This window comes from Lagopus leucura, unplaced genomic scaffold, assembly GCF_019238085.1.
Source record: "Lagopus leucura isolate 7727_CA_CO unplaced genomic scaffold, USGS_WTPT01 Super-Scaffold_1, whole genome shotgun sequence".
Classification (NCBI taxonomy): domain Eukaryota; kingdom Metazoa; phylum Chordata; class Aves; order Galliformes; family Phasianidae; genus Lagopus; species Lagopus leucura.
This window is the reverse complement of record NW_024962250.1, coordinates 31124699-31150476: the sequence shown is the minus strand read 5'-3', so window position 1 is coordinate 31150476 and position 25778 is coordinate 31124699. Positions and strand designations below refer to the sequence as shown.

The 25778-nt window shown below is 43.9% G+C and overlaps 2 protein-coding genes across 3 annotated transcripts in view; one reads left to right on the top strand and one right to left on the bottom strand.

Moving 5' to 3' along the window:
• The window catches only part of CCDC85C (coiled-coil domain containing 85C), a 101202-nt gene extending 88971 nt beyond the window's left edge, over window positions 1-12231 (top strand). Inside the window, exons 4-6 of the mRNA XM_042890046.1 lie at window positions 820-915; window positions 6296-6394; window positions 8155-12231. Of these exons, the coding sequence (XP_042745980.1) occupies window positions 820-915; window positions 6296-6394; window positions 8155-8244 (285 nt within the window). The 3' untranslated portion in view covers window positions 8245-12231. The remainder of the gene's footprint in view (window positions 1-819; window positions 916-6295; window positions 6395-8154) is intronic.
• CCNK (cyclin K) lies at window positions 11952-25761 on the bottom strand. 2 transcript variants are annotated; one of them, XM_042889931.1, is made up of 11 exons: window positions 25627-25761; window positions 23904-24168; window positions 22868-22949; window positions 22265-22396; window positions 21340-21445; window positions 21139-21196; window positions 18919-19088; window positions 18160-18443; window positions 15945-15978; window positions 15391-15465; window positions 11952-13293 (listed from the first exon to the last, which is right to left on the bottom strand). In XM_042889931.1, the coding sequence occupies exons 2-11, from the start codon at window positions 24098-24100 to the stop codon at window positions 12668-12670; spliced, it is 1764 nt and encodes a 587-aa protein (XP_042745865.1). In that variant the 5' UTR covers window positions 24101-24168; window positions 25627-25761; the 3' UTR covers window positions 11952-12667. The 2 variants fall into 2 exon arrangements, with proteins under 2 accessions (XP_042745865.1, XP_042745778.1); XM_042889844.1 differs by having other exon boundaries at window positions 25666-25761.
• Between the last annotated feature and the right edge of the window lie 17 nt (window positions 25762-25778).

Sequence of the window (25778 nt, the reverse complement as noted above, 5' to 3'; positions counted from 1 at the left end):
TTTTTGGAAACAAACGCAGCCAACATTAGCTTTGGACATCTGCTTGTTTTAAGGTTGCCTTCACAATTTTCTCTGTAGCTGGAGATTGGTACTTGGTGTCTATGTGAAAGTATTGCCAAAAAAGCGATGATGTTCTGCCAACTGTTTCTTTCATGTGTACAGCTTCTTAGAAATGACCTCTTTGTGCTGAAGATCTTTGTGTTGCTCCCTTGGATGAGGACCATTTGATTGTAACTTTATGCAGAGTTATCTGAAATGAATAAAACATGTTTCCTGAACCAATTTAGGTTTAAACCCAAGTGATCTCCTGCCTGAGTATACACAGACTTAGTGGTGGCAGGCTTAAGTGGCATTAGATAAAATCATTTTGGGGGGCATAGTGGTATGTTCATCTTTGCAGGTGGTTGAAGAAGACTGAATTTTAGATGGCTGTACAGTCAATAGGTGTGCAAAGGTTAGGCTTAGTAAGATTGTTGTGATGGAAAGATAATAAAAATAAATGGAAATGCTCACCAGTGTCATAGGCTCACAGTAAGCTCCACAAGGAGTGATGTTCAGAGAGAGATCCCTTCTTGGTGGCAGTCAACACTTAAGTGGGATCTAGGAGAGGTGGAGCCAGGCTCCATCCCTTCCTGGTAGCACAGGTGATTTGCCTTCATGTGTGCTCCCAGGGCTGACTCACTGCTTGCTTCAGATGGTCAATCAGAGGTTCAGGCCGTGATCAACAGTTCCCATACAATGACTAATGGATATTTTCTTCCTCCTTGATAAAATAACCCAAAAGCAATTAAAACATATCTTCTTTTCTTCTTTAAACAGGGACCAGCGCGCATGACAGCTGATCTTGCTTCGTCTCCTGCAGCAGGATACGTCCCTGTTGGTCAGAAACCAGAGGCTGTTGTGCACGCCATGAAGGTAAGGATGCCTGTAGTCTCCACACTGCTGTGCACCATGCAGTGTAATGCAATGCAGCTAACCCCAGACAGGCAGAACTCATGGGAACATGACAATTGGAATTGGAAAGTTGGTGTTGAGGCATGCAATCAATAGCCAGGATCTGTATCATGAGTTGTAATGATTGCTTCAAATACTTGGAGTACAGCAAGATCACATGTGACTATGTGCATTGGAGACCTTCAATGAAAGCTGCTACTGCTGGAGGTGTTAAGAGGAGGGTGTCTAGGATCATCAGGGTTTAAAAATTACCATTAGTGCAGTTTTTACTGCTTCCCAGAGGAGCTCCAGGAGTGTCTGTTCAATTGCCTCCATGTATATTTCCTGTGTTTTCTTAGTAAGTTCCTTCTTGCTTATATATCTGCTAAACTGATGCCTAGCAGAACATTTCAGTCTCATACAGTACCTTCATTTCTGTCTGCTGTAGGGGTTATGGGACCAAATTTCCAAGTAAGGGCAAGAAACATAAATGGTTTTTAAGGTGTAGTTTGATAAGCTCACGGAAAGGATTATGAAGTTAATAAGGAACATTCTTGGAAACTGGAAATTGATTCTGGCACAATGTTGCATGTGAAGGGTTCAAAAGGAAGTTGGATGCCGGTTGTTTGCCCGTGTTATTGTTATTACTATTCCTCTGCTTTGGGGTTTTGTTGATCACAAGGAAGGGCTGCAAGAAGTTCTCTGAGATTTTGTGATTTGGCTGGTGGGGTACGTTTGTCAAAACCCTAGAAACTGCCTCAGCTGGGGACAGAAAGCAGGTGGCACAGCCATCACATCTCACAGGGCATAATGTGATGTGTCCTGCTCACACACCTGGGGTTAAAAATATTCTCAGATGTGAAGTGAGGAGGAAATTCTCCTCTAAGTCAGTGGCAACAAGGAGAGAGGAGGTTTTTATTTTTCCTCCCTGTAGCCTATGTCCAAAAGATCAGCTGCACATTGAAGGGACTGAGGAAACTGGTTGTGGTCTCTACCTCTCCTCCCCCTACTTCATATGACACAATAAAATCGAGGCTGTTGGTCTCTGATCATGGATCTTAATCTGTGTGGAAGATAATGTGTTTTGGCCGCAACATGCTGCAGCAGATGGAGTTGGTCTTATTTGCACCCTGCAGAACTGGGAACATTTTCAGTGCCAGCCCTTGCATGTGGGAAATCGGATGCAGCTACCAGCCTAGACCCTGTCCGTGGTACAGCTCATGACCTTTGCATTTTGTCTATACAACATTGAATACTAGAGAAGCTCTGTTCAGTTGTGTGATGTTCCCTAGGCTTCTTCTTTTTTTTTTTCTTTCCTGCAACTGAGTCACTCTGTGGATGAAATGTTGTCTACAATTTAGTATAAGATCTTCCTTGAGCATCTTTTGGAGTTTTCTTTATTTTTGCTTCTGAAATAGTTTTTGCTTATTTGCACCTGCTAAATACGGAGCAAGATGACAGGTTGGCACTCCTAACAGCTGTTTCAGCTAACAGGAATAAAAGGTACATATGCTACATCTCAGTATCTCACTGAACATCAAAGCACTTTTCTTAGGCATTGAGCAAACCTGCTAAAGACGTGGGGAGATGTGGAGGAGACAAATGTGAGAAAACAATGTTTAGCCTATAATTCACCTCCTCTGGGCTCTTCGCAGTGGGCGCTGATCCACCAAGCACACAATTCTTGTTCCCACCGATGCTGAGGGAGGCAGGATTTGGCCCTGCCAAAACCAGAGAAGAGGCCTAGTAGGATGTACAGACTTCTCACTTGCTGAAACAGAACTCTGCTCTGTGCCATGTTTCCCAGTGCTTCCCATGTGTTTCCCGTGTTTCCCATGTGACCTATAGATCTATAAAATCAGCGAGGCTTGCACCATTAGGAAAGCATTCCTTAGTATCAGAGTCCTTCCTCTCAGAGAAATGCTGACCCAAACTTTCAGAGCCTCTTTCAGAGCCTTCCTGCAGTCATGCAGACTCTGGTGGGTTTTGTTTTTAAATATGCCGTGCACGGTCCTGTGAGGGCTGCACACTGAGGCAGAAGGGAGGGGATGTGGTGGACTGGGTGACTGAGGTGACACCGTCTTGGTCACAGACATCAGTGCAGTCACAAAAGAGAACTAAATATACTTGAGGTGTTCCTCACAGTTTACATAGTGACACAGAGGCAGCAAGATGAGCCAGCGTGCTCACTGGAAGCAAAGTGCAGCACGTCTGTAGCACATTGATGAATATGTTGAAGAGGTTGTCTTCAGGAGGTGCTAGGAACCAGGGAGTGTTGCCTGTCTTTGGCCCATCCCCTGCACAGAAGTCACCTTCGACACCTCGCCTTCGACTGAGAGCAGCTCAGGAGATAATGTGGTACTGAGGTGTCTGCAAAGGGCCGTGTGCTGAAGTGATGCTCAGTGAAGAACAAAATTCCGGGGATGGTGTGAGCCTGGGGTACGCTTGTCTTTTTGCTGTGGGTTCCTGGGTTCAAACATGGCAGAAATCAAAGGAAGATATAATCAAATCCAGCCTTTGAATGGCAGCTGATGCTTTTAGCTGAGCCAGAGACAACCTATGTGAAGGCCCAGCTGCGGTGCCCAGCAGCGTAACCTGAGGAACATTGACCTGGGCCTTCCTAAGCAGCTGATGTGGCGCCAGGCAGGATTCAAAGATGGATCGGGCTGGGTCAGCACTCCTAGGCTTGTCCTTCAAGAGCAGGCTGTGCTCTTTGGAGTGTGTTGCTTCCCAGCATGCCTCTCTGGGATAGGCATCTGAGTGTTATCCTCCTGGTTTGGGCTTTGCAAACCCAAGATGCTGACACTTCTTGACAAAACACCTGTCAGAAGAGGGCTTGTGTCTCTTGTGAGGGATGGTTTCCAGGGGAAATGAGACATTTCCACTGGGCTGAACGGGCTGCACCACCCCTTCACACCTCACGGCCTGGGGAATGCAATTTTATTTTAAATGGAAGCCGTAGAAAAACAGTTTATTTTTGTCTCTGAGACTCCTCTGCCTGCAAGATTGATGGCTGGGTGGCAGCAGGCACTGGAGCTGATGTGATCTTCAACTGTGGTGAACGACGGCTGCCCTTGACACTTGCCCTGCAGACACGGGCAGTGCTGAGCTGCAGACAGCTTCGCAGCACGGCGTCAGGGGCACGCTGACTCCAGAGGAGCGGGTTCGATGTGCTGGTCCAGCCGGATCAATAATTAATTCCCTCCTCTTTAGCAAAAAAAAAAAAAAAGCTGCTCTCTCCGTCAGCACATACATGCTTTTTACATCTCTTTCGCCCTTCCTCTCCCCTTAAAAAGGATACGGCTGTTCCTGATTTGTGTAAAGGTGGGAACTGGGCCTGTTGGTTGAATGAGCTGGTGAATTTTGGAAGTAGGTTAAGGGCCCGAGGAGAATGACCTATTTTTGTATGTGTCACAGTTGGAGTGCAGTAGGAGTGCTGTGCTGAACCAGACCAGGAGATAATCTGCTCTCGGATCCCATTCTGTAGAGCAGCCAGTGCTGGGCACCTCAGCAAGAAAACTGTCCTCACACCATGTCTGCAGGTCCCTGGGAGCTTCAGGAGTATTCCTGCACGCAGATTCACCTGCAGTAGGGTGTGGTGTGTGGGGGTGTTTGGTGGGGAGGAAGGGACCACAAGCTGTGTGATGATTTCAGGCTCTCCCCACCCACTGGGGTGGCTGCAGTGTAAGGTATGTAGGTCAGCGCAGACGCACCTGCAGAGCTCCTGCACTGCGCCAGGCCTGGCTCGTGCAGAGCTGCCTGGGTGTGGGCAGGCTCTGGGCTGCCTGAGGGCTCTGGGCTGCCCCACAGGTATATCTGTGGGTCAGTGTGCAGCTGCAGGCCAGGGCTGCCCATAGTACTTGCTTGCCAGCCAGCTTGAGTGATGTCTGCAGGGCCCACAGACATTGGCACTGGGTTGTGAGGCCTAGGGTGTCGATGTTGGAGCCAGAACAAGGAAACCTGGTTCTCTGCAGGTCTGGGAGGTGCTAACAGCTGATGGAGCTGGCAGGCCACAAAGCCTCCTCACGCACTCTGGCTGCTGTGACCTGTGCTTGCTTTCCAGTATGCAGGGAGCCATGACCCCATCTCCTTGCAAGGCTTGGGCTGTCTGGTCAGCCTGGCTGCCCTGCAGGGCCCAGTGAGTGCCTTCGAGGGCTCCCAGTGGAGCTGCAGTAGCAGGCAGCCCTGGTAGCTGCCTATCAGAAGCACTCTGAAAAATCTCAGATCCTCTCCCACACACTCTTTCATGCTGTTGCTGTGCTTTTGCAGCCACATTTCCTGTTTTTGCAGTGCTTTCCTCCTGATACTATTGTGGGAAAAGCCCTGTAATCACAAGCAGGATGGAAAGGAAAGCTGGTTCCTCACTCCTACAAAGCTGCTGGTGGCAGGGTGCTGTAGCACTTCCGTGCACAAAATACCTCTTTGGGCACATCCCTTGTTCGTTTGTTGCTGATCAGTGCCAGCAGGTTTTATCCTGTTGCTGTGGTTGCAGTCCTGGGTGTGGGGATGTGGAGAGGATGCACTGTGGTTGCAGTCCTGTGCTGGGAAAGACACCTTCAGAGGAGAGCAGTCAGCATACAGACCTGGGATGCTGCTTTCCCCTTGTTTCCATCCCCTGTTCATTCTGGCTGGATCTGGCTCGAAGAGGCAATGAATGAGAGCTGCACATTGCATCAGGATCTCAGGGCACCAAGTCTCAGGGATAACAGCCGGTTTCTGCACGCTGTCACCATGGGTCTCTGAGGGGTTCCCTGGGGAAACTAAATGGGTTAAAAACAATTTTCAGCCAAAAGTGAGTGAAATTGACTCAGTGTGTTTAAGATCTAAAAGTTCATGGTTGGTTGGAGGCACATCAGCTGAATGGTGTGCAGTGCTCTGTTATTCAGTGGCACCTCTGCTTTCAGGTGGTTAAGCTGTTAGACCTAAGAACTGTGGGCTGACCACAGTTGCCCCACACCTGAGATAAATGGAAGGGAGTGAAGAAGCTCTGCTCCTGCAGAAGGGAGGAATGGAGAAGCATGCTTTGCTGGAGGCCGTGTGGTGCCTGGGGCTGTGGTGTCAGCCATATGAGGCAGGCAGCAGAACACAAGCAAACTGTCAGGGCAGAAAGGGAGAGAATGGGAATCCTCAGCATGGTTTCATTCTCATCTTTGAGTCTCAAGGCTTTATGAACTTTACTAATTTAAATATTCATGAGTGATGTTACTCTGGTTGCCCTGCTGGAGCAAGAGCTTGGACCAGATGACCTCCAGACGTACCTTCCTGCCTTAACCCTTCTGTGATTCTGACACGTTGCTGAGGACACTCAGCATTGTATTCATTATTTGTGGAGCACAACACTTTTGTAATATTTTTTTTCTAGGTCCTCGAGGTCCATGAAAATTTGGATAGGCAAATGCAGGACAACTATGAAGAAGACCTGAGTGAAAAGGAGAAGGCGATTGTTCGTGAAATGTGTAATGTAAGAATGCATCTCAGTAATTCTAGCACTGTCTTTTGTGTTCTTTTGTTGTAGGCAGGGGGGATCACTGGTCTGCATACAAACCCAGTTTGATACGAGAGCCACAGGCACTAGGGGAGGGTTGGGCTCTGCTGTCGCCTGCTTTGGGTGTCAGTAATCTGAATGCCTCATTCACGGCACCAAGCAGCCGCTGCTCAGCAGATACTTCCCCTCTGCTGAAAGGCAGTGGCTTTCTGGCTAACCACCGGCCCTGCAAAGGGCTCTCCCTGGCTACGAGAGTCCTGTTTGCAGCTTGCTCCAACTGTGCCCATAGGGACTCCGTTTGGGCTGAGCAGCATTTGGTTGCTGTGTTCAAAGCCGTACAGCCTGAATGGCTTTGAGCCTAAACCATAAGATGTGACATCAGAGGGAGAGTCTTGTTGTTTGAAAGCACTGAGCAGCATTATGATGTGTGGGGTTCTTTTAGCACCGCTAACCAGTTTGGCAACCACACTGTAAACTGAGCTTAGCCCATACTGTACAGGGAGCATTCATCCCAAAAGCTTGCTTTCTGTGTCTGCTGCTGGGCCACCACCTCTGGCTTCAAAGTACCTTGACTGTGTTTTGGCTTTGAACAAAGAGGTTTGGATTTCTGCAGGAGCAGGGCTCCAAATGCATGTCGTGTGCAGATGGGGATTTGCTGTTTGACGGTAGCAGCAGCTCCCGCAGCAGGGAGGGGAATGCTCATGGAGCCTTCTCTTTTAGAAGTCCGTGCTGGAGGTCAGCACAAGTGGCACCGCTTTGTACCTCACAGCAGCAGAGAGAAGCCTAATCTTCCTTTTAAATTCTGAAGTTGCTTGCAGTGGGGTCTTACAAAATGCTGTGGTGACAAGACAGTGCTACTGCATTCAGTAGGGATGGTTCTGCTGTTGTATGTTGGTTTATGGATACAATGGGAGGCAGAAAGAACAAAGACAGCGCTTCCCTGCGTGCAAACAGCAAGGAAAATCTTAAGGGGGAAAAAAAAATCACATAAATCCTAAACGGGGTGTGAAGAACACAAGTGTGCCTTACAGAGCTTAATCACTGCACGCATCCATGGCAAGGGCTGAGATGCTTCATTGCGTCACTGGATCCCTGCAAGCAAAGCCAAGCACGGACTAAATGGGGTCAGATTTTTGGGATATTTCCTCTGCTTAATGCCACATCTTCTCTTAGCCAGGCAGTGGGAAGGTAAAACGTGGAAACTTCGTGCTCACAAACAGCCTAATTGATAATTGCCTGCCATCAGCTTTTTTTTCTTTAAATATTATTTTGGTGTAGACTCAAGGCACCTATAAAGCACTTTGCAGTTCTGTATTTTTTAGAAATAGCCTCTCTCACCCCAGCAGTGACTGGTGATAAAATGTATGTTTTTAGAAAATCCTTCATGTATAATTTTAACTAATGCCTTCTTTATCTTTCCCCTTCACGGTAACATAATTTCAGTGAGCATGACAGCGCTGACCTAACATTGAACTTCACTTCTGAACCCGGTGTATTTGCTCTGCGCTATTACCTCAGGCAGAAATGGTTCTAATTTCGAGAGTCTAATTAGAAAAATGCATCAATGGCTTTCCCATGGAAACTGATGCACCGGGGCCACCAAGTGGCCTTGCTGAGAATTACAGCCCGGCTATGGGAAATCGCGGATCCTGATAGTAAGCGTTCTACTACAGCTCGGCGGCCTTTGAGTTTTAATTCCTGCTTTTCTCTCCCCGCCCTGTATATTTTCCTCACAGGTTGTCTGGCGAAAGCTGGGCGATGCTGCAAGCTCCAAACCCTCCATCAGGCAACATCTGTCGGGAAACCAGTTCAAGGGGCCGTTGTAGGAGTGCTGTCCCGTGGGCTGGAGGTGATTCTGTGAAGACTCCGAGGGGCAGAGCTCACTATTTCAGGCTGCCCGTTCTGTGGGAGTTGGGGGTTGAGTTTTTTCAGGGTTTCCTTTTTTTGGCTTTTTTTTTTTTTTTTTTTTTTTTTTTTGTAACTGTCAATAGTGTAAATACGGCAGCTAAAGGCCTGATTTCCAGGCTGTGGTGCTCTGGAACTGATGTTCAATGGGTAACCATCCAGTCATACCAGACTCGCATCATTTGTATTGTAGTTCAAACCCGCTTTGTTGTATGGTCTGTTTTTAGAATTAACTAACTTGAGAGCATTTTGAAGACAAACAAGAAGAACCCTTAATCCATGGAGAAGTCACAGTTTGTGTTGCTCCTGCCCACCTGCTTGTCAGTGAGTCACAGCTAGGTTAGCGGCTCCAGGCAGCACCTGATGGAACCTTCTGAGCAAAGAGCAATTTGAATTCCCCAGCTGATGGGCTGTCAGGCTCCTGAGCTGCTAGCAGGTTTTTGGAAGTGCTTGTTGTGAAGGAAGAAACAGAACTGTTTTCACCTGGCGCTGTGTAAAACGCTGAGCAGTGAGATGAAAGCACTTTGCCCCCCTGTGTATGTTGTGTGGTGGCACTCATCACACCAGCATACAGAAAAGCTTGAGACGCCGTATGAGCTGTTAATGAACTATTTTTCATGAACAAATGATGAGATTTCTGCAGCTGTCATGTGAATGAACTGAAGTCACTTTGTCACACATCAGTATTTCCTACAAATATGGCAACACTGTTCCTGTAAGCTTTTACTACTAAGCAATTCAGCAGAAACTGCCATCCTAACAGTGCTTATGGCTTTCACAGTATCTTCAAGAGCAGCTCATCTTTCACCTGTGGAAGATTTGGGTATTCTTTTTAATGTTCTCCCTGGATCCTTCTCCTCTGTCGGGTACTGTGAAAGGTAACCCAACAACAACAACCTTGCAGAGCTGATTAAAGCTCAGTAAACACAGGCTGTCTGGTGAGACTACTTCCTGCCACTGAAGCTTTATTTTTGTTAATGAACCAAAACAAGTGGTTTTTTTCTTCTTCAAGTGGTTGTATATAAAACAATGGGACTTATATTTTGCTATTGTGCAGTACCGCTTGTATGGCTGTAAGAATCTGAACCTCACTCCTTCTCTTCCAAGCTATCACAGCAGCTGTTCTTGTATTTCATTCAGTGTTCCCATATTTCCCAGTAGTGCGAGGAAGCTGAACTTGTTTCTTAAGCTCATTGGTGTAAAATAAATGTAAAAGACAGATACATGTAATGATCAAAGCCTTCTCTTCAGAAGTTGCATCAATTTTAGTGATTAGCTCAAAGATTTAATGACCTCAGACACCATTACTTTCGTCTTATCCTCTCTAGGACTCAGTCACAGCTGCAGATGGATTAGTGAGACAGGTTCTTCCTCTTAAATTACTTTGCTCTACCGGCTGAGTCCTTCATTTGTGCTACTTGATGAATATGGAGCACCAATACAATATCAGGAGGCCCACACTGCGAGATAGGAAACAGCTAATTGCTCCCATGGTAATTAGTATAACCAGCTGCCTGGGTAAAGAATTTGTGGTGTCAGAGCCTAGATCTGTAAGCAACAAAAACAGAGCCAGAATGCAACCAACATTCGTGCTAACCGTTAAGAACCACCTCATTATTGAGTGCAGAAATCAAAACAGAACAAAAAAAGTGAAGAACAATGACCTCCCCCAAAACACACACACACACACTGCCAGCCTGTAGTGTATTTCTCACTATTGCTCAGTCAGCAAACACTGAACTTGCTCATTCTAACTCTGGTGATATTTATACCCAGTGTAGTCTGGAAAAGATCCATTCAGGACTACGACTCCCCTTTAAAATCTGCCATCTGCAGAAGCTTCCTGAATTCCTCCTTCTTGCTTCGTGTTTTAACCTCGGGTCTGTAGTCACCCTGGATTACCTTTCTTCACCCTGCAAAATTTGTATCTTTTTGTACCAGAAAAGGTAAATCAGATAAATCAGACCATCGTTCTTCCTGAGCACGGAATGCATAACAGAGGGTTACTGTAGCTTCTGTCAGCTTGAAAGCCCATTTTAATTTTGGTGGCATCTAATCTCTGGATTAAGCAGAGAATTTAATCATATTGGGAATAAGGTTAATTTACGTCATTGAATTTTAACTAAAACAGCAAAACGTTGCCAGAGTTTTTGGGGTGTTAATTTTGTTGATGACATGCTTGCTATTTTAGGACTATATCAAGACTAGCAAGCGCTCTCAAGGAGACAGGAGCTCTGCTGATCAGATTACCAGCCCTGCCAGCTATGTAGCTCTCTCTTAAGTATTCCCTGTATCACTTTCTACAAGCAAAGCCTGTTTTGTTCCACCTGCAGAGCTCTCCTCCATGGGAAACAGTGCTGTGATTGAGGCCCAGTAGTGCTGCAAAGCCAAAAGAGCCACTTCTCAGGGGAGCCAGTAGTCCTGCTGAACAGCCTTTGCTGCTCTTGAAGTGACAGTTGTTTTATTGATGGTTCTGGTTGGCAGCATAGATTTTTGGTGTAAGATGCGCGTTGATTTTGCAGAACACCAGTGCTGTACAGTAGGGTGCTGTCTGAGGGTATTTAGGCATGCTGCTCTGAACTCCATTTGAGCTACAAAGTGTCTTCGTGGATTAAACCAACGCTTGGTGACTTCACAGGATGACCTGGATGCTAAACTTTCAGTTGTCTGAAAGCCGAATTATCTGCGTATTTAAATTAATGGATCCATGCTGAGTTTTCAGTTTCTGTACATCACACTGGAGGGGAGCTTCCCTTGAAATCACGGCCACTGAATTGCTATTTGTTGAGCAGCAGACCAAGTGTGATTTCCTCAAGCCTGAAGCCCTAGGTTCTGCAATCCTCTAGCAAAGAAAGCATCCAGCGTTACCAATGGACTTTGCTTGAAGGGAAGTGAAATGACATCCTTGGCTTTGGTTGGGGCGACTGAAGGGAGCAGCGTTTCTGTAGAAGGCTCTGGAACGCTGTGGTGTAACCAGCTGCAGTCGGCTCTGTGCACCTTGCTAAGACTGCTGAGCACAACCTTGTTTGAGAACGGCACATTTGTATCCAAATATTAGCTATTGAAATAAACCAGTGTTAAAGTGACCTTTGATCTTTTTAGAGACTGCGGGGGAAGAGTTACTACTGATCTTTTGCAAACCAAGTGCGTGACTGTAAAGTGATAAAATTGTATATTTTTCATAATGTGGGGAAAGTCTATTTGTGCTGCTTTAGAAATCAGTTTAAAGTTTGATTTCTGTTCAACCCGTGATCTTACAGCCCTGCTCTATTTTCTGTATATGAATTTCAAAGAACTGGAAAAGTTAGCACCCGCTGTTGTGTACATAGCAGAATTCTTTAGACCTTAGCACGCGTTTTTACCTATTACTGAACCACTCTGGCTTTTTTGGGGACGGAAAGTATTAGTACAGATTTTTTTGATAATGTGTGTAAAACATTCATTTGAAATATTTTAGTACAAATGAAGTAAGAGATGGATTGTGATAGTGTATACTTCTAGCTGAATAAATTAAAATACATTCTTTTTCAATAAACTGATGAATAAGACTTGGGCGGCAGCCGCTGGAATACAGTGAAGTGTGAATCACAGTTACAAACTGAGGAACGCGACAACCCTGGAAGCCCGCTGAGTTCAGAACCAATTTTATTTGGGTAGATGACATGAATGGAGTTAGTCCCACTTATAACCAGGATGTACATCACAGTAGGTTGTTACATTCAGACTTTCACACTTAGAAAATATATATATTATGTACAGGAATTTGCAAATAGGTGTAAACATAACAATACTTTAAGATACCAGTACATTCCAAAACAAAAATATCAGCAAGGCAAACACCTCAAAACGATTCCAGTCAGTCAGCATTCAGAATCTCTCTTTAAATAAAGTAGCTTTTATGCTCGACATTGTGTTGTTTTTAATTATTACTAAAAATGAAGTTTCTTATTATAGATGAAATTCCATGGTATCTGGCTATTCTGATACTCAAAAATAGGCACTGATTTCTAGAAGGAAATTTACTTCTTACTGATACAATTGAGCCAATATGGCTGGTTAAGGTTTTTGCTAGTACAAAGTAATCCAGTGCTGGAATAACTCAGACAATTTAAACTTAAGACAAATGTATAAAGTTAGAATAGATACTGCAAAGCTCATTAAAATCTAGAAGCCTATATAACTCACCATAAACAAGACTGCAAACAGGTCAGCTAAATTTTCATTTCACCGTCTCATTTCTTCATCTAAATTATACAAATTACCCTCCCCATCTTTACAAAGCAGGCTTTGGCTAGCTCCTCCTGCCTGCTCAACACCAAGGGATCCCGTGCCAATCACCTCATGCTATCTCATCCACGTAGCACGTCCGAGTCCTGCTACGGGCGGCATCCCAGGCGGGGGGATTGGAGGCGGTACGGGGGGCTGCCCGCCTGGGGGAACGGCGGGCGGGGGATAACTGGCCGGGGGCATTCCCAGCCCCGGAGGTGGTGGGTGAGGTGGCACCGCATGGGTGGGAGGCAGCCTGGGAGGTGGGAAATTAGGATTGTACGTAGGTGGGGGAGGGTATCCGGGAGTAGGAGGTGGGATGTTGGGGGGAGGGAACGACGCGGGAGGCGGAGGGGGAACGGGTGGCGGGGGATTGGGAGGATAGACGTGAGGATGGTACGGTAGGTGAGCCGGCGGTCCGTAGGCCGGTGGCAGAGCTCCGTAAGTTGGTCCTTCTGTTTTCATCATGGACTGAAGGCTCTGATAACCCTCCCCTGACATGTACGAATTTGTAGTAGACATCCCCGTAATGTAACTGGTGGGGGGCGGGGGCGGGGGGCGATGCGGCAGAGGAGGAGGTTGATGCACCGGGGCAGGATGAGCGGGGGGAGGAATCTGGACCTTCGGCATATCGACCGAGTCCACAGCAGTAGATGGCTCTGCTTCTCCCATGGAAACTGCACTTGTCAAAGGAGGCTTGCGCTCTGGAAAAGAAAATCTCACTGATGGTGGCAATAGCTTCTCACTACATCTGTATTTTCTTCCAGTTATTTTATCAAAAGAGTAATCAACGATTTCCTAAGCCTCTGAGTGCCATATGGTACACGGTCAGACCTTGTTCTGTCATTAGAAAATAACTTAACTGTACAACAAAGATCCTGGTCAGTTTTCCCACTCTCAAACGCATCTTCCTTTCTTCCTACTGTTTTCATATAAATACTGTTCTACAATCAGCCGACTGGAAGAAGAGAATCGTAACTGGTACACTTTTAAAAAGTCCTGAGACCCAGCATATCAAAGAGCTTCTGATAAGAGCTTCCAACTTCTTTTGTCTACGCATCCCATCCCCTTTCTGCCCTTTTATACTCCAAGGGGTGCCCTGGGATTGCTCTGCACTTCACTTGCCTCCCACGTTGTGAAGGACTATGTAGGAATACAGGCCAAAGTCTCAAGTCTTTTAACAGAAAAAAAATAAAAAGCAAAAAACTGCTGTAGATTATTTAGAATACGAAATATGATCAGCTTTGTTCCACTGATTAATTTCAGGGAGCTCAACACACGACAGTCTGATGAAGTTCACAGAAAGGTCAGATTTTCACAGAACTATATTTGGCCATTTCCATTAAGAATGTCCTTTAAATTACCTTCAAATAAGAATGTGTTTCCCTTCTAATATAGACTTTGTAAAGTAAGGAATTCTACAGTAAGATGAATAACCTCATGGCAACATCTCTGTATGGTTTGATACAGTCTGTATCAAAAGGCCCAAGCAAAATGGTTTGGGGCTTCTGACGTTCAACTTACTTGTGCATGTAAGCACCTAAAACCATTGCTCAGCTAGGAAAAGTTATTTAGAAGCAGACAGTTGTTTCCAGGGACATCCATCAACTAAACTGACAAAGCTAAACAGAATGTAAGTCTTCCAGTCCTTTTATTCATTTGGTCAATAAATACTATTAGATTTCAAGAGCTGTTTCCTCAAAGGACAGGCAAGAGAGGCTGTTATAATGTATCAGTGCTTACACAATGATGTGCTTATATAAGCAAATTTTAAGAGGAAAATTTTAGGTAGGAAAGGGAACAGGTTTGTTACCTGCATCAAAAGGATCTGCCTCATATAAACAGCCATCATTTTAACAGCAAACCTGCCTTCTAGGACAGCTGCACCATTAGATGCTGCACGGTGGGGATGCTGGCTGTGATGCACAGCATTTCCAGGACTTGTAACTGTGTAACTGCATTACACAGGCGATAATTTCTCCATTTGCCCACTGCCATTATCACTCTGGATTTAAGATGTGCTTTCAATAATTAACATTGGAAGGAATGATGAATGTGATCTTTGGAAGAATCCCTTTATTCTTAATGAGTTTTTAACAGATGGGGAAAGATGTTCCTACTATAAATTCAGAGCATAGTTTTTCTCTCCTGTATTTCTGTCAGAAGCGGCCATCTTACAGTTACATTACAGACCATGCTCTGTAAAATGTTTGTAATATTTAAGGGTCAGTGGAAGGACTGCTAACCTGTCAAGGCACTGGAGGTAAGTAAGTTTTTACAGCAGTATACTTGTGAAAGTAAGACGTGTGCAGAGCTAAAGCTCTCTGGCAGACAGAGCCCAGTTTTGGGACACAGCAAAGCATCCCCTTTACTTTTTGGAAGTTACGTACCTGCACAATTTCTGCATTAAAGATGTAGCATGCAGGTCTTCTGTAGGACAGCTGGAAGCTATACTGATAGTAAGGCATCCGCCATCCTTTTCCATATCATGAGTCCTAGGCCTGCTAGTCTGTCATTTTTTGCATGCTGGAGTTTGCTTCATTCTTCTATCCCTTTAAAAGTCAGAGCTTTGGCCCACAAAGTATGCTCTTATTTCCATCAGAACTTTTTTTCCTTCTCTCTGGAAAAGCCTATACTACTAAAATGAAATTCTTTCTTGTGCTCATCCACCTAATGCATTTAATTGCCAAGCTGCTTAATCAAGGCAACAAATTCCTCCCCGTCCTCCCTTCCACCTCTAAAGCCGTATGAATGAAAGATTAACTGCAAGAGTAGATGTGTTTTAGAAAATCAAAGCTTACCTGGAGGTGGATGTGGAGGAGGTATTGGTGGATGTGAAGTTTCGATTTTGGGAATTTTGGATGGTGGTGGTGGTTCTGAAACACATTTGGAAGTTCCTCATTAGCCGTGGCTCTGCAGTGCTTTCCCAAGTCCCCGCACAGTCCCGTTCTAACAGTCACCATCTGTCACGCTACTCGACGCAAACATGGGAGATGCTTTTTACCCATGCCAGCAGCCAATTAAAATGTCACTAATTACCAACAGAATTCTTATTAGTGTGGATATTCAGTGACGTGGCATCGTCAGTTTTTTTCAGGGTCCCACAGCTTGCTGAAGCACTACTCCAAATGATGAAGAGTTGTATGCTAAGAGTAGCGAAGTTTAGTGAGAGGTCTACTGACTCAACTGTAGTAAGGGACTACTGGGGCACACATATTCCATTTCCACAAGTTTCCCAGTTAGGAACATTTAAAAAATATTTTCAGCATGCATTTACAGATACAGCATTGATACTAAAATAGTTTAGGACTGCACTGTTTACATAAAATGAAAGGAACCAAATATTGGCATTTACCTGTTGTCTTTGTTTCTTCTTTTGGAGAGACGGCCTGTAGTAAAAAAAAAAAAAAAAAAAAAAGAAGAGGAGAAAAGAAAGGTGTTTACTGCAAAACACAAAGCATTTCAACATTCTAAAAAGCAAGCAAATCAGGAAACAACTTTTTTTTTTTTTTTTTGTAGAAAGCCATTTAAAAGGAAGATAAAAGTTAGAAGGGTACATAGTTTTTGAATGAGTGTTTTTCCAAGGGACTGTGTTAGGTCTCGTGGTTCTGTCTTCACCAACTGTTGCTCAGCTCCCATCACTTCAGTTTCTGCAGGAAGAATGGAATGGCATTTCACTCCAATTAGGACAGTGAATTCCTCTTCATTCTGCCAAGCATTCTCAAGATTTCTGCTGTCCAAAGGTACCTGAGGACTGCTTAAGACTTCTTCAATCTTGTATCCCTTTGACAGTCAATTCAACTTATCTCCAGCCACCTTCTGGCCGCTTCCCTGCTTTTTAAGGACAATCTTAGTCTTATGTCACTTAGTCTTAAATCCCAACTGCCACAAGGACGGAAAGAGCAACTGGACCAGAGTTAACTTTAGTGTTATTAGCATGCTAATTCTTATTTACAGTATTCATAAAAAGCTTTATGCACGTCATAATGGAATTGCTCATTTAGTGCCATTTCTCCATGCATTAAAAGTGTTCCCACTAATAATTTTTGGTTTAATCAAACTGAGCTTACTGTCTATATCTCATGATTCACGAGTGTATTTTTAGCAAAATCAACTGAACACTCAAGAGCTCTTCAACACTAGAGATGCAGAGCGTGTGCATATGCTTGAGGCAGCTACTATGGGCTTGTAAGTCACGGGCCAATGCCTCAGCTGCTTGAAAATATCCTGGCTCGGTAAAAAGTAATGCAGTTCTAGGAGCTCATGTAAATGGAAAATCTAGCCTCCAGGAATGAAGTGTATTTATATTCCATACAAAGTGAAGGAGATGTCATGCAAAGCCCTATTTATAGGAGGAGGCAAACATTTTTAAAAAGGTTTGTGGTTCATCTAACTGAAGAATATTTCAGAAGCACCAAGTAAATTGTTCAAATGTTACAGATTTTGCTCTCCCAGAATGTTTTCTGGAGAAAGGATGAGTTCAGATCATCGCATTTCTTTTTCTCAATTTTTGCTGTTCTCTAGAAGAACAGCAAAGTTCTGTAGTCACACTTTACTCTATTTTTGTTCTGGATGCCTGCACTCCATCAGGCTCACCTTTTTATCTGCGTTTTTATTCCCTTCCTTAATTCTTAGATGGTGGAACTCAACCTCTGACTTCAAAGAAAGTGCTCTGAGGACTCGACCGGAAAGCACTGCTCATGCTGAAGGCACTGCTTTTGTCCCCTTTAGATAGTTCATCAGTGCATAGGATGGGGTGCAATTGGTAATGCTTTGAATGAAGACATTTAGAACAAGCATTTCTAAAACTTCCAACTGGGATGGAGACACCCAGAGAAATCCCAGCTGTTGTCTACGATTTCTAAAGTGCCAAACTATCCTACATATTTTTGTTGACTGAAAGTAAGAAAAGAGTTCCCTGCCCTGCAGATCCGACCACCCAAGCAGGGTTTGTGCTGACAGTAGAAAAAGCATGAAAACCAATACACACCGTCTATAAAGAGCTCTCTCAGTTTTCAAGCTCTTGAACACATTTAATCAGCCTTCTATCCTGAATAACTCTGAAGTTAGTACTCAGGGCAAGAACCACATATTTGGCAGCACAGCTTTTCTTCCTCTAGCAGCAGGCTATGCTTTGTAAAATATAACTTGTAAAAGACCTTGTAAAAGCATCTGGAGTACTTACAGTATTATTCTATTGCTCATGAAGTTTCTTATTTTCAACGATGAGGTGGTAACAGAAAATAGACACCTTTCCTTAATTAAGCTTGCTCAACAGTAACACAACAAATTCAGATGGCACAGAACCACAAACCTCAGTAGCTGATGCTGCCTTAGATGCCTGTCCACCTGGTTTTGCCTCAAGTGAAATGAGAGTACAGTACGCCAGAACTGTCAAGACTGCTCTACGCTGACATTCTTGCCATATAACAGAAGTCTACCATAAAAAATTAATTACCAGGCTGATCCTTAAAGCAAACAAAGCTGCTGCACGACAGAGCCTTTAAATAAAAGTGACATCAGATGAGCTTAAAAATAAAATGCAAGTTGAAGATCGAAGTTAAACTTACTGCTGGTCTTTTAATCTGTCTAGGAGGACTTGGCTGGGGAGAAGGCTTTTTAGGTTGCTGTGCTTGTGTTTGCTGCTGCTGCTGCTGCTGTTGTGATGACTGCTGTGACTCTTTTTGCTGCTGAGTCTGCGATTGCTCTGAACCCTGGGACTGCTGTGATTGTTGCACTGTAGGTGTCTGAGGTGTAGACTGAAGAGATGGTGGCTGCTGCAGCTGATGAGGAGTATGATGAGGCATTTGCTGTTTTCCCTGCGAGTACAGATCCAGTATCTGGTGACAGATGTCTTTAAAAAGAAAGAAAGAAAACTCAATTATAATGGACTCATAATGTACACTTAGCTCACCATAATCAACTAAGCTTTTTACTGAAAATAAACTTCAGTGACAGCAACCCTGGTGTAATTTGCTAGAAACCAGGCTGCATTAGTTCCAGTGCTCACAGAACTGAGCATTTAAAAATAGGGAGAAAAGGAATAACAACTGAAAACAAACAAATGCCACACCAAAACAACGCATCACAGATCAGCAGCTAATTAGCTGTGTTATAAACTAAACAAATTAAATGATTAGCAAAGCAAACACTGATCAGAAAACTAACCATGATAACCAGACTAAAATCATCATTTAAAAAGTTCAATTAAAAATCTGGTTAGGACACAGCACTAAAGGCCCATAAAGAAAGCAATATGCATTTACTTGTGATTTAGATCACGTAGCTGAAAGAAATACTCCTCTCTTTTTGGCAAACGTTTCTCATACCTTCCAAAACATCAACAGGAACATCTTGGACAAACTGCTCCCACCATCGTCTGTACATTGGTTTTGAAGTCCACTCCTGTATTTCAAACTTACACAGCCGGCCTGCTAAGTACATAACTGCAACAGCAATGATCTCAGGTTCCCACTGCAGTGACAGAGTAGTGCAGAGGCTGGGATACAAAAAAACAAATAGAAATTTAATGCGCAACAGCTATAACTGCATCAACTCCCACTACACTTAAACATAAAGAACTTAAGTTCTCTACACAGAGAGTGGTGAGGTACTGGAACAGGCTGCCCAGAGAAGCTGCGGATGCCCCGTCCCTGGAGGTGTTCAAGGCCAGGTTGGATGGGGCCCTGGGCAGTCTGGTCTAATATTAAATGGGGAGGTTGGTGGCCCTGCATGTGGCAGGGGGGTTGGGAGATTTGTGATCCTTGAGGTCCCTTCCAACTCTGGCCATTCTGTGATTCTGTGAAACATCTCAGACAAATTCAATGGAGAAACCTAGAACAGCCACTTAAGTGAGTTAAGCTGAGTTTACACAACTAAGCTGTTCCTGCACTGTGCTCTTTTACCACAGCACTTTCAGACACAGAATACAAAGAGCAGATGCTCGCAGAAGTTCTACATCACACTCTGCAAAGTTTGCAATTCTAAAACAGAAAACTAGCATGACTTGGGAGTGCAACAGGCAGCGTTATATTCCACTGTGGGCAGCCACATGGCAAAGCAGTCTCACCTGCAGCTTTAACTAACCACAGTGTTTATGTTCACTGCTACTGAAGTGTGCTGTCACTGCATTTCACTGCTTAGGGATTGATGCTCAAATTGGATTTTAGATTTTCTGCTCGCTTTTCAAGCAAATGTAAAATACTAAAAAAGTAGAACAGCCAGCATGAAATTGTGAAACAACCCATCTGGAGTTTTAAAACAAACCATAAGAACTGTCAGAGGTTATCCCCTGGATAGCCTTTGTCAAAGTTAATGCTAAACTAACTGATATTATTGATAGCAATTGAGTACATTCGTGTCATAATCAAAGCCACTGGTTTTTAATAGTAAACTATAACATTTCAGAGGGCTGGAGCACCTGTCCTATGAGGAAAGGTTGAGGGAACTGGGATTGTTCAGCTTGGAGAAGAGAAGGCTCTGGGGAAACCTCATTGTTGCCTTCCAGTACTTGAAGGGAGCATATAAACAGGAAGGGGAATGGCTTTTTATGAGGGTGGACAGTGACAGGACAAGGGGGAATGGTTTTAAACTGAGACAGGGGAGGTTTAGGTCAGATATTAGGAGGAAGTTTTTCCACACAGAGGTGGTGACACACTGGAACAGGTTGCCCAAGGAGGCTGCGGATGCCCCATCCCTGGAGGCATTCAAGGCCAGGCTGGATGTGGCTCTGGGCAGCCTGGTCTGCTGGTTGGTGACCTGCACATAGCAGGGGGTTGAAACTAGATGATCATTGTGGTCCTTTTCAACCCAGGCCATTCTATGATTCTGTGATTCTTGCTTCTTTTCCTCTTTTTCCCCTTTTCCCTTTTTCTTCTCCATAGGAACAAGCCAACTAAGTTCCTGACAGCTCACTGATGTGTTCATTACTATTTCTTAGATGCAGCAAAATAGTAACATATGCAGTAGTTCAAATCGATTTTCTCTACAGCAAGCTACAGATGACTGAAAGCAAATGGGATACTTAAGAAGTTATAAACACCACATAATCCCAAATAGATTAGTGTACAAAACTTGGGAGAGTATAGCTGCTATCCTCTGGCATGCAATCCAGTAGTGTATTTGGATTCATGGCATCTATTGAGATGGAAGTCACCCTTAAACATCATCAGATAGTCCAACTCCCCTGCAATGAACAGAATAAGCTACGTGTCTCAGGCTGGGCAAGAAGCCAAACTCTGTCTTGACATCTGTAATCTGTGTTGGTCCTTTCAATAAACATCTTTTTTTTTTTTTTCTTTCTTTGCTTCTGACTGCAATATTAAGTCGTTCCCATAAAATATCAAGGTTTTAATGGACTACTTCTGCAGTAAAAGGGTAGAAATAAAAAATACCTAGATCAAGAAATAACTCAGCTGTCCTCAGTATGAGCAGACAACACATAATAAGCAAAGAAATGTCGAAGAAATATTTCAACACAGAATAGAGTAAGCAACCATTAGTGGTAAGTAACCATTTAACTTCCAGAACATTTCCCAGTACCATCTCACCTGTCATTGACAAATGTCCATGCCATTTGAACCAGCTTCTGAATTTTATTTTTGTCTCCTGAAAAACAATCAGAAGAGGTAAAAGAAATAAAGTTATCAGAAAAGCAAACTCTTTGGAGCAGAACACACCTGCACTATTAATGTAAATAAGATGTCACAAATTAAGGACAGGCAGCACTCGCTCACTCTATAGCACTTTACCTTTGAGTTGTTTAGCATACTTGAGAAGGAACTGGTATGGATGTTCCACTTGTAAATCAAACTTTATTGTTTGTAGTAGGATTCTTTCAAGGACCATCACTTCTTCCTACAACACACAACAAGGTAACCACAATATCAGACCCATTTTTACTCACAGATATTTTATGCTGGTATGAAGTCTGACTACAGAGCATCTCCACGCAAACATGTTTGCCTGCTTTTGTTTGATTAGGGTTTGTCTCCAAGGAGAAGAAAAACCTTTCCAACTTAATCACTCTTTTAAATCCAGACACTTTTTCTTCAGAGTTACTTGGGGCAGAGGGCAGTTGTGTTTTAAATTCCTTTTCCTATGTGCAACAAAGAACTGAAGTAGATATAGCATAAAACTGTCCAATACACAAAACAAACAGGTAAGCTTCCACCGTATCTCTCTAGTTTTAGATCTGTCTTGTAATTACAAAAAAACATCAGCAACACTTTTGAGAGAAGCTTAGTTTTGCTAAGTACTATAAACAAGAACCTTAAAATATTTGAGATGATGCTCTCTTATTGGACTTGAGATTTGCAGTGGGTTCTTTCCTAAAGCCACATTAAGTGTGATTTATGTCTTGACAGCATTTCTAGCTCTGACCACAATGACTCCAGATTTATTTTAAATTGCAAAATAACACCAGAGCTCACAGGAAATCAAATATAAGGCTTTTATATAAACACTTACTGCAGTAGTTTTCACTTGTGTTAGCAAGAACTATCTCTATTAGCAAGAATTATTTTCATAATTCCTACTACGTTACCCAGAAGAGCCACAAATGCATGTTCAACATGAAATCTGCAACAACCGAAAACCAATCAGTGCTTTAAGGCCTGTCGTGTTGCTGGGTACAATAGGATGAAAATGAGTTCAATGTGAGTATTTTCTTTTTACCTTTGGATCATCTCCAAATTGTCCAAACTGTACATCATTTAGCAAGCTACGGGCTGTTTTAATTATATCTTTACATTTCTTAGGTGTTTCTTCAACTTTCCCTGCCAGGAAGAGACAGCAGGCTCCTGTCACCTGAAAAATAAAAGTGCTTTCAAAGAGTTGTCTGCATATTCAGTACAGTACAACATTATTAAAGCACTGTCAGTTTCCATTAACAGATGCGTAGAAGTTTCCCAGAAGAGATTTAACAAGCACATTGACTTCTAATATTACCGTAGTGTTAATTTAAGCTTTTCAGTCTCAAAGAAAAGGACAGAATTTGGAGGACTGACCATTTCATAGAACTTTATTTCTTGGTTAGAGACCCTAAGTAGAATTTGTCTTGTATCAGCTGTGACAGAAAAGCATCAGCAAGATGTTACCAACACAAGCACATTTCCAACCATAAAAATGAGTGAACAAACAGGAGTTATGTTGATTAAGAGATAAAAAATTCATTTTTAATCGTTGAGGCAAGCAGTAATACCTTGACTTGTAGTCATTTCAGATAGCCTATCCTTCACATCATCATGGCATTAGGTAATCAATATGGTAAATACTTACATATCTTGGGAACTGTTTGAAGGAATGGAACATATAAAACCGATGAAAGTAAATGATTCCAGTTGCTAGAGTATCATAGTGTCTGTGGTGCAGGATAAGGAACTTCAAGCGAGTGACAGAACAAATTTTAAACCACATATACCCAATGGAAAAGATACACTCTGATGTACCAAGTATCTCAAGCAGCTGTCCATTCACTGACTGGCTGAAAAACATTGCAATTAAAGGACAAACAGAAGCCACGACCCCCCTCAGTGCAAATTCAGTCCGGATGCAGCTGATACCTCAAGTGTTTACTGGCAGTAAGAAAAGTCCACATCACATCCATGATGGGCATCTGCATGACAAGCACCACTGACCTCAAAAAGCTCAAAAGCAGAGAATAGGCACAAAGGGGAACAAAAGTATCACTTCGTATGAGTATCGCTTCACATGAAACTGTTACTGCAGAAAACAGTTACTAAACATTCATACCTACAAATACAGCTTTCATCTGAACACGCTCCCTACTCTTCCCTGCCAGAATAAATGCAAAATTATATCTTCAAGATTTATTAAACAAAGAACTCGTGGGATTTAAAGATGTAATTAAGTGGTATCTGTGAGGTGAGACAATGGGAAGAAATTACCAACATATACAAAGTTGTAGATCCCAACCTATAAGAAAGAAAAAGCAGGGGGAGGTGGATCACAGGTTAGAATCTGTAAAGTTAAAATATGCAGAAAAATGAACACAAAATTCAAAATTTGAGGAATCATGTAATTTGTGTGAATTACATGACGTGAAACCACATCTGGTAACTGCCAGAATATCCATAATTGACAAGACTGTACTCTTTTGCTCCTCTATTGCCAATGGGAGTCAGAAAACACCTCGATTACCCAAGGAATGGCTAAAACTACAAGGCAGCACTTAAAAAGATTTTTGATTCACGATGGAGAAACATTTGAACAGCTCACCACAGATTTTCTGCAATATTTAACTATTCAAACCCCCCACTCGTCAACACGTTTCTATCAGGAATTTAAAGGATACAGCCCTAAACGTGTTCCCACATCAAATATGAACCTGGCCCCCTCCCTGCGGTACCGTGCCTCGGTGGCTGGATCAAGCCCTTCAAGCTGTGAAGGTGTATGTGCCAAATCTTTCTTATCCCAGTACCAGCATGGCTTTGTATGGTCCAGATTTGCCAAGTTTACAGAAGGGCTGGAATTTTCTTTATTCTCCTTCATTTATTAAAACAGAACTGTTCTTGCTTGGTTAAGTTTTCAGAAAAGTTTCTGGTTAGGAGCTTCAGTACCTTTAAGAAAAGCAAAAAGAACATATTTTAAAATGGAGGGGACTCTTTTTCCATGCTCAAAAATGGGTAATATTTAACGTGTTCTCATCTTCCCTGTATACTGCAAATGCAATTCAAAGACCAAACATATATATGATTATTTTTGCTATTCTTTGACAGAGAAACTTCTACAACGTTTTATCAAAAGTACCTGCTACTTTTCTATAGAACAACTTTAATCCATTTTGCCCACAAAATACGAAAAAAACATTTTAGTGATGGCAGCAGCAAGATTTGAACAGCTGAGGGAAGGAGATGAAATCAGATCACTCTTCATAACCAGGACACGTATGTTAGGTCAGCCTGAAGACAATTTTAACACCCAGTGGGTCTCCTGAAAACATGACCAGGATGGCAACACTTGGCTAAAACCTTTGTGAAGTGATCTGCACTTGAGTTACTTAAGAAAAAAAACAGTACAGTACAGATTAATGTTCTTTCACACATGAAGATCAAGACAACTGAGATAGGTCTGTGTGGTAAGGTGCCACCTAAAATCACACCAAAATAAGGCAGCAGATTACAGTTAGAGCATGCTGACCAGCATTTCACCTATCCATACAGACAGCACTAAAGCTCTGCAAAGAGCTTTCTGGTGTTGGAGTTGTTAGTGGCGCTCAGCCCTTCCACAATTTACAGAGGTGCCTTTATTTCTTCTGGGCACAAGGCTATTTCTACTATAATTCAATAAACTACAGATACCATGCCCAAATTGCTGTGCACACTGGCAAAGCTTCCACTAACAAATGCCCATTACAATATGACGCAACAGATTTCCTCCAAGCAAAACAGTCAGAGGAAGACCCAGGAGTAAGCCTACTCAAATCTGATGAAGTTTGATTTTCCAGATGTTTCCACTGCGAAAACGGATGGCAAGACAAACGAACAGCCAGAAGGAGAAAGAAGAAAAAGCAATAACCCATCTCTCCTAAACTCAGCAAGTTTCTCTGTCGGAAGGAAAGCACGTCGTGCCACCCTGAAGGGCCTTCAGGTCTCCCCGTGCCACTGACAGCCCTGTCACACACAGTCCACAGCCGCTTAAAGCACTCTCCGGCTCCCCCCTCATTTAACAGCCGTTACGGTTCCTCCTCCTCACGCTCGGCCGCGACTTTTAATGAGCTTTTTAACGAGCCAGGCCCGTTCCTCTCAGAGCCAAAGGCACTTCCGCCTGCACGGCCCCGCAGCCCCAAAACCTTCACCGCGAACCGCGCCCCCGCCCCCCACCCCCCACCCGTCACACAGCGCTCCTGGCCGCCCCGCCAAGCCCTCGGGTCTCCGATCGCGGCTCCCTCGCATTTCCCTCACGCAGCGCCCTTCGCGCCCGGTTCCGTCCTACCTCCCCCGGCTCGCAGAGGCTCCCGGTACCCCCGCTCGCCCCCGCTCCCCTGCCCTGTGCCTCAGGGCCGGACTCCCACCCACCTACGCCCAGGAGATGCCGCCCGCGCGCCGCGCACTCACAGGCCTCGCGCGGGACAGCAGAGCGGTGTGGAGCGCCGGGCCTCTTAACGACAGCGCGGCCCCCGCGCTCTGCGCGCCGCCATCTTGGGAAGCAGGCCAGGCCGCTCGCTGCG

What these genes read in the sequence shown, in the direction of transcription:
- CCNK (XM_042889931.1), bottom strand. Translation starts at nt 24,100, where the DNA reads ATGAAGGAGAATAAAGAAAATTCCAGCCCTTCTGTAAACTTGGCAAAT. An exon ending in TCAAACAGTTCCCAAGATAT is followed by an intron (nt 22,397 to 22,867) that starts GTAAGTATTTAC and finishes TTTATTTTTCAG; the next exon opens with GTGACAGGAGCCTGCTGTCT. An exon ending in TCCTGTTGATGTTTTGGAAG is followed by an intron (nt 18,444 to 18,918) that starts GTATGAGAAACG and finishes TTCTTTTTAAAG; the next exon opens with ACATCTGTCACCAGATACTG.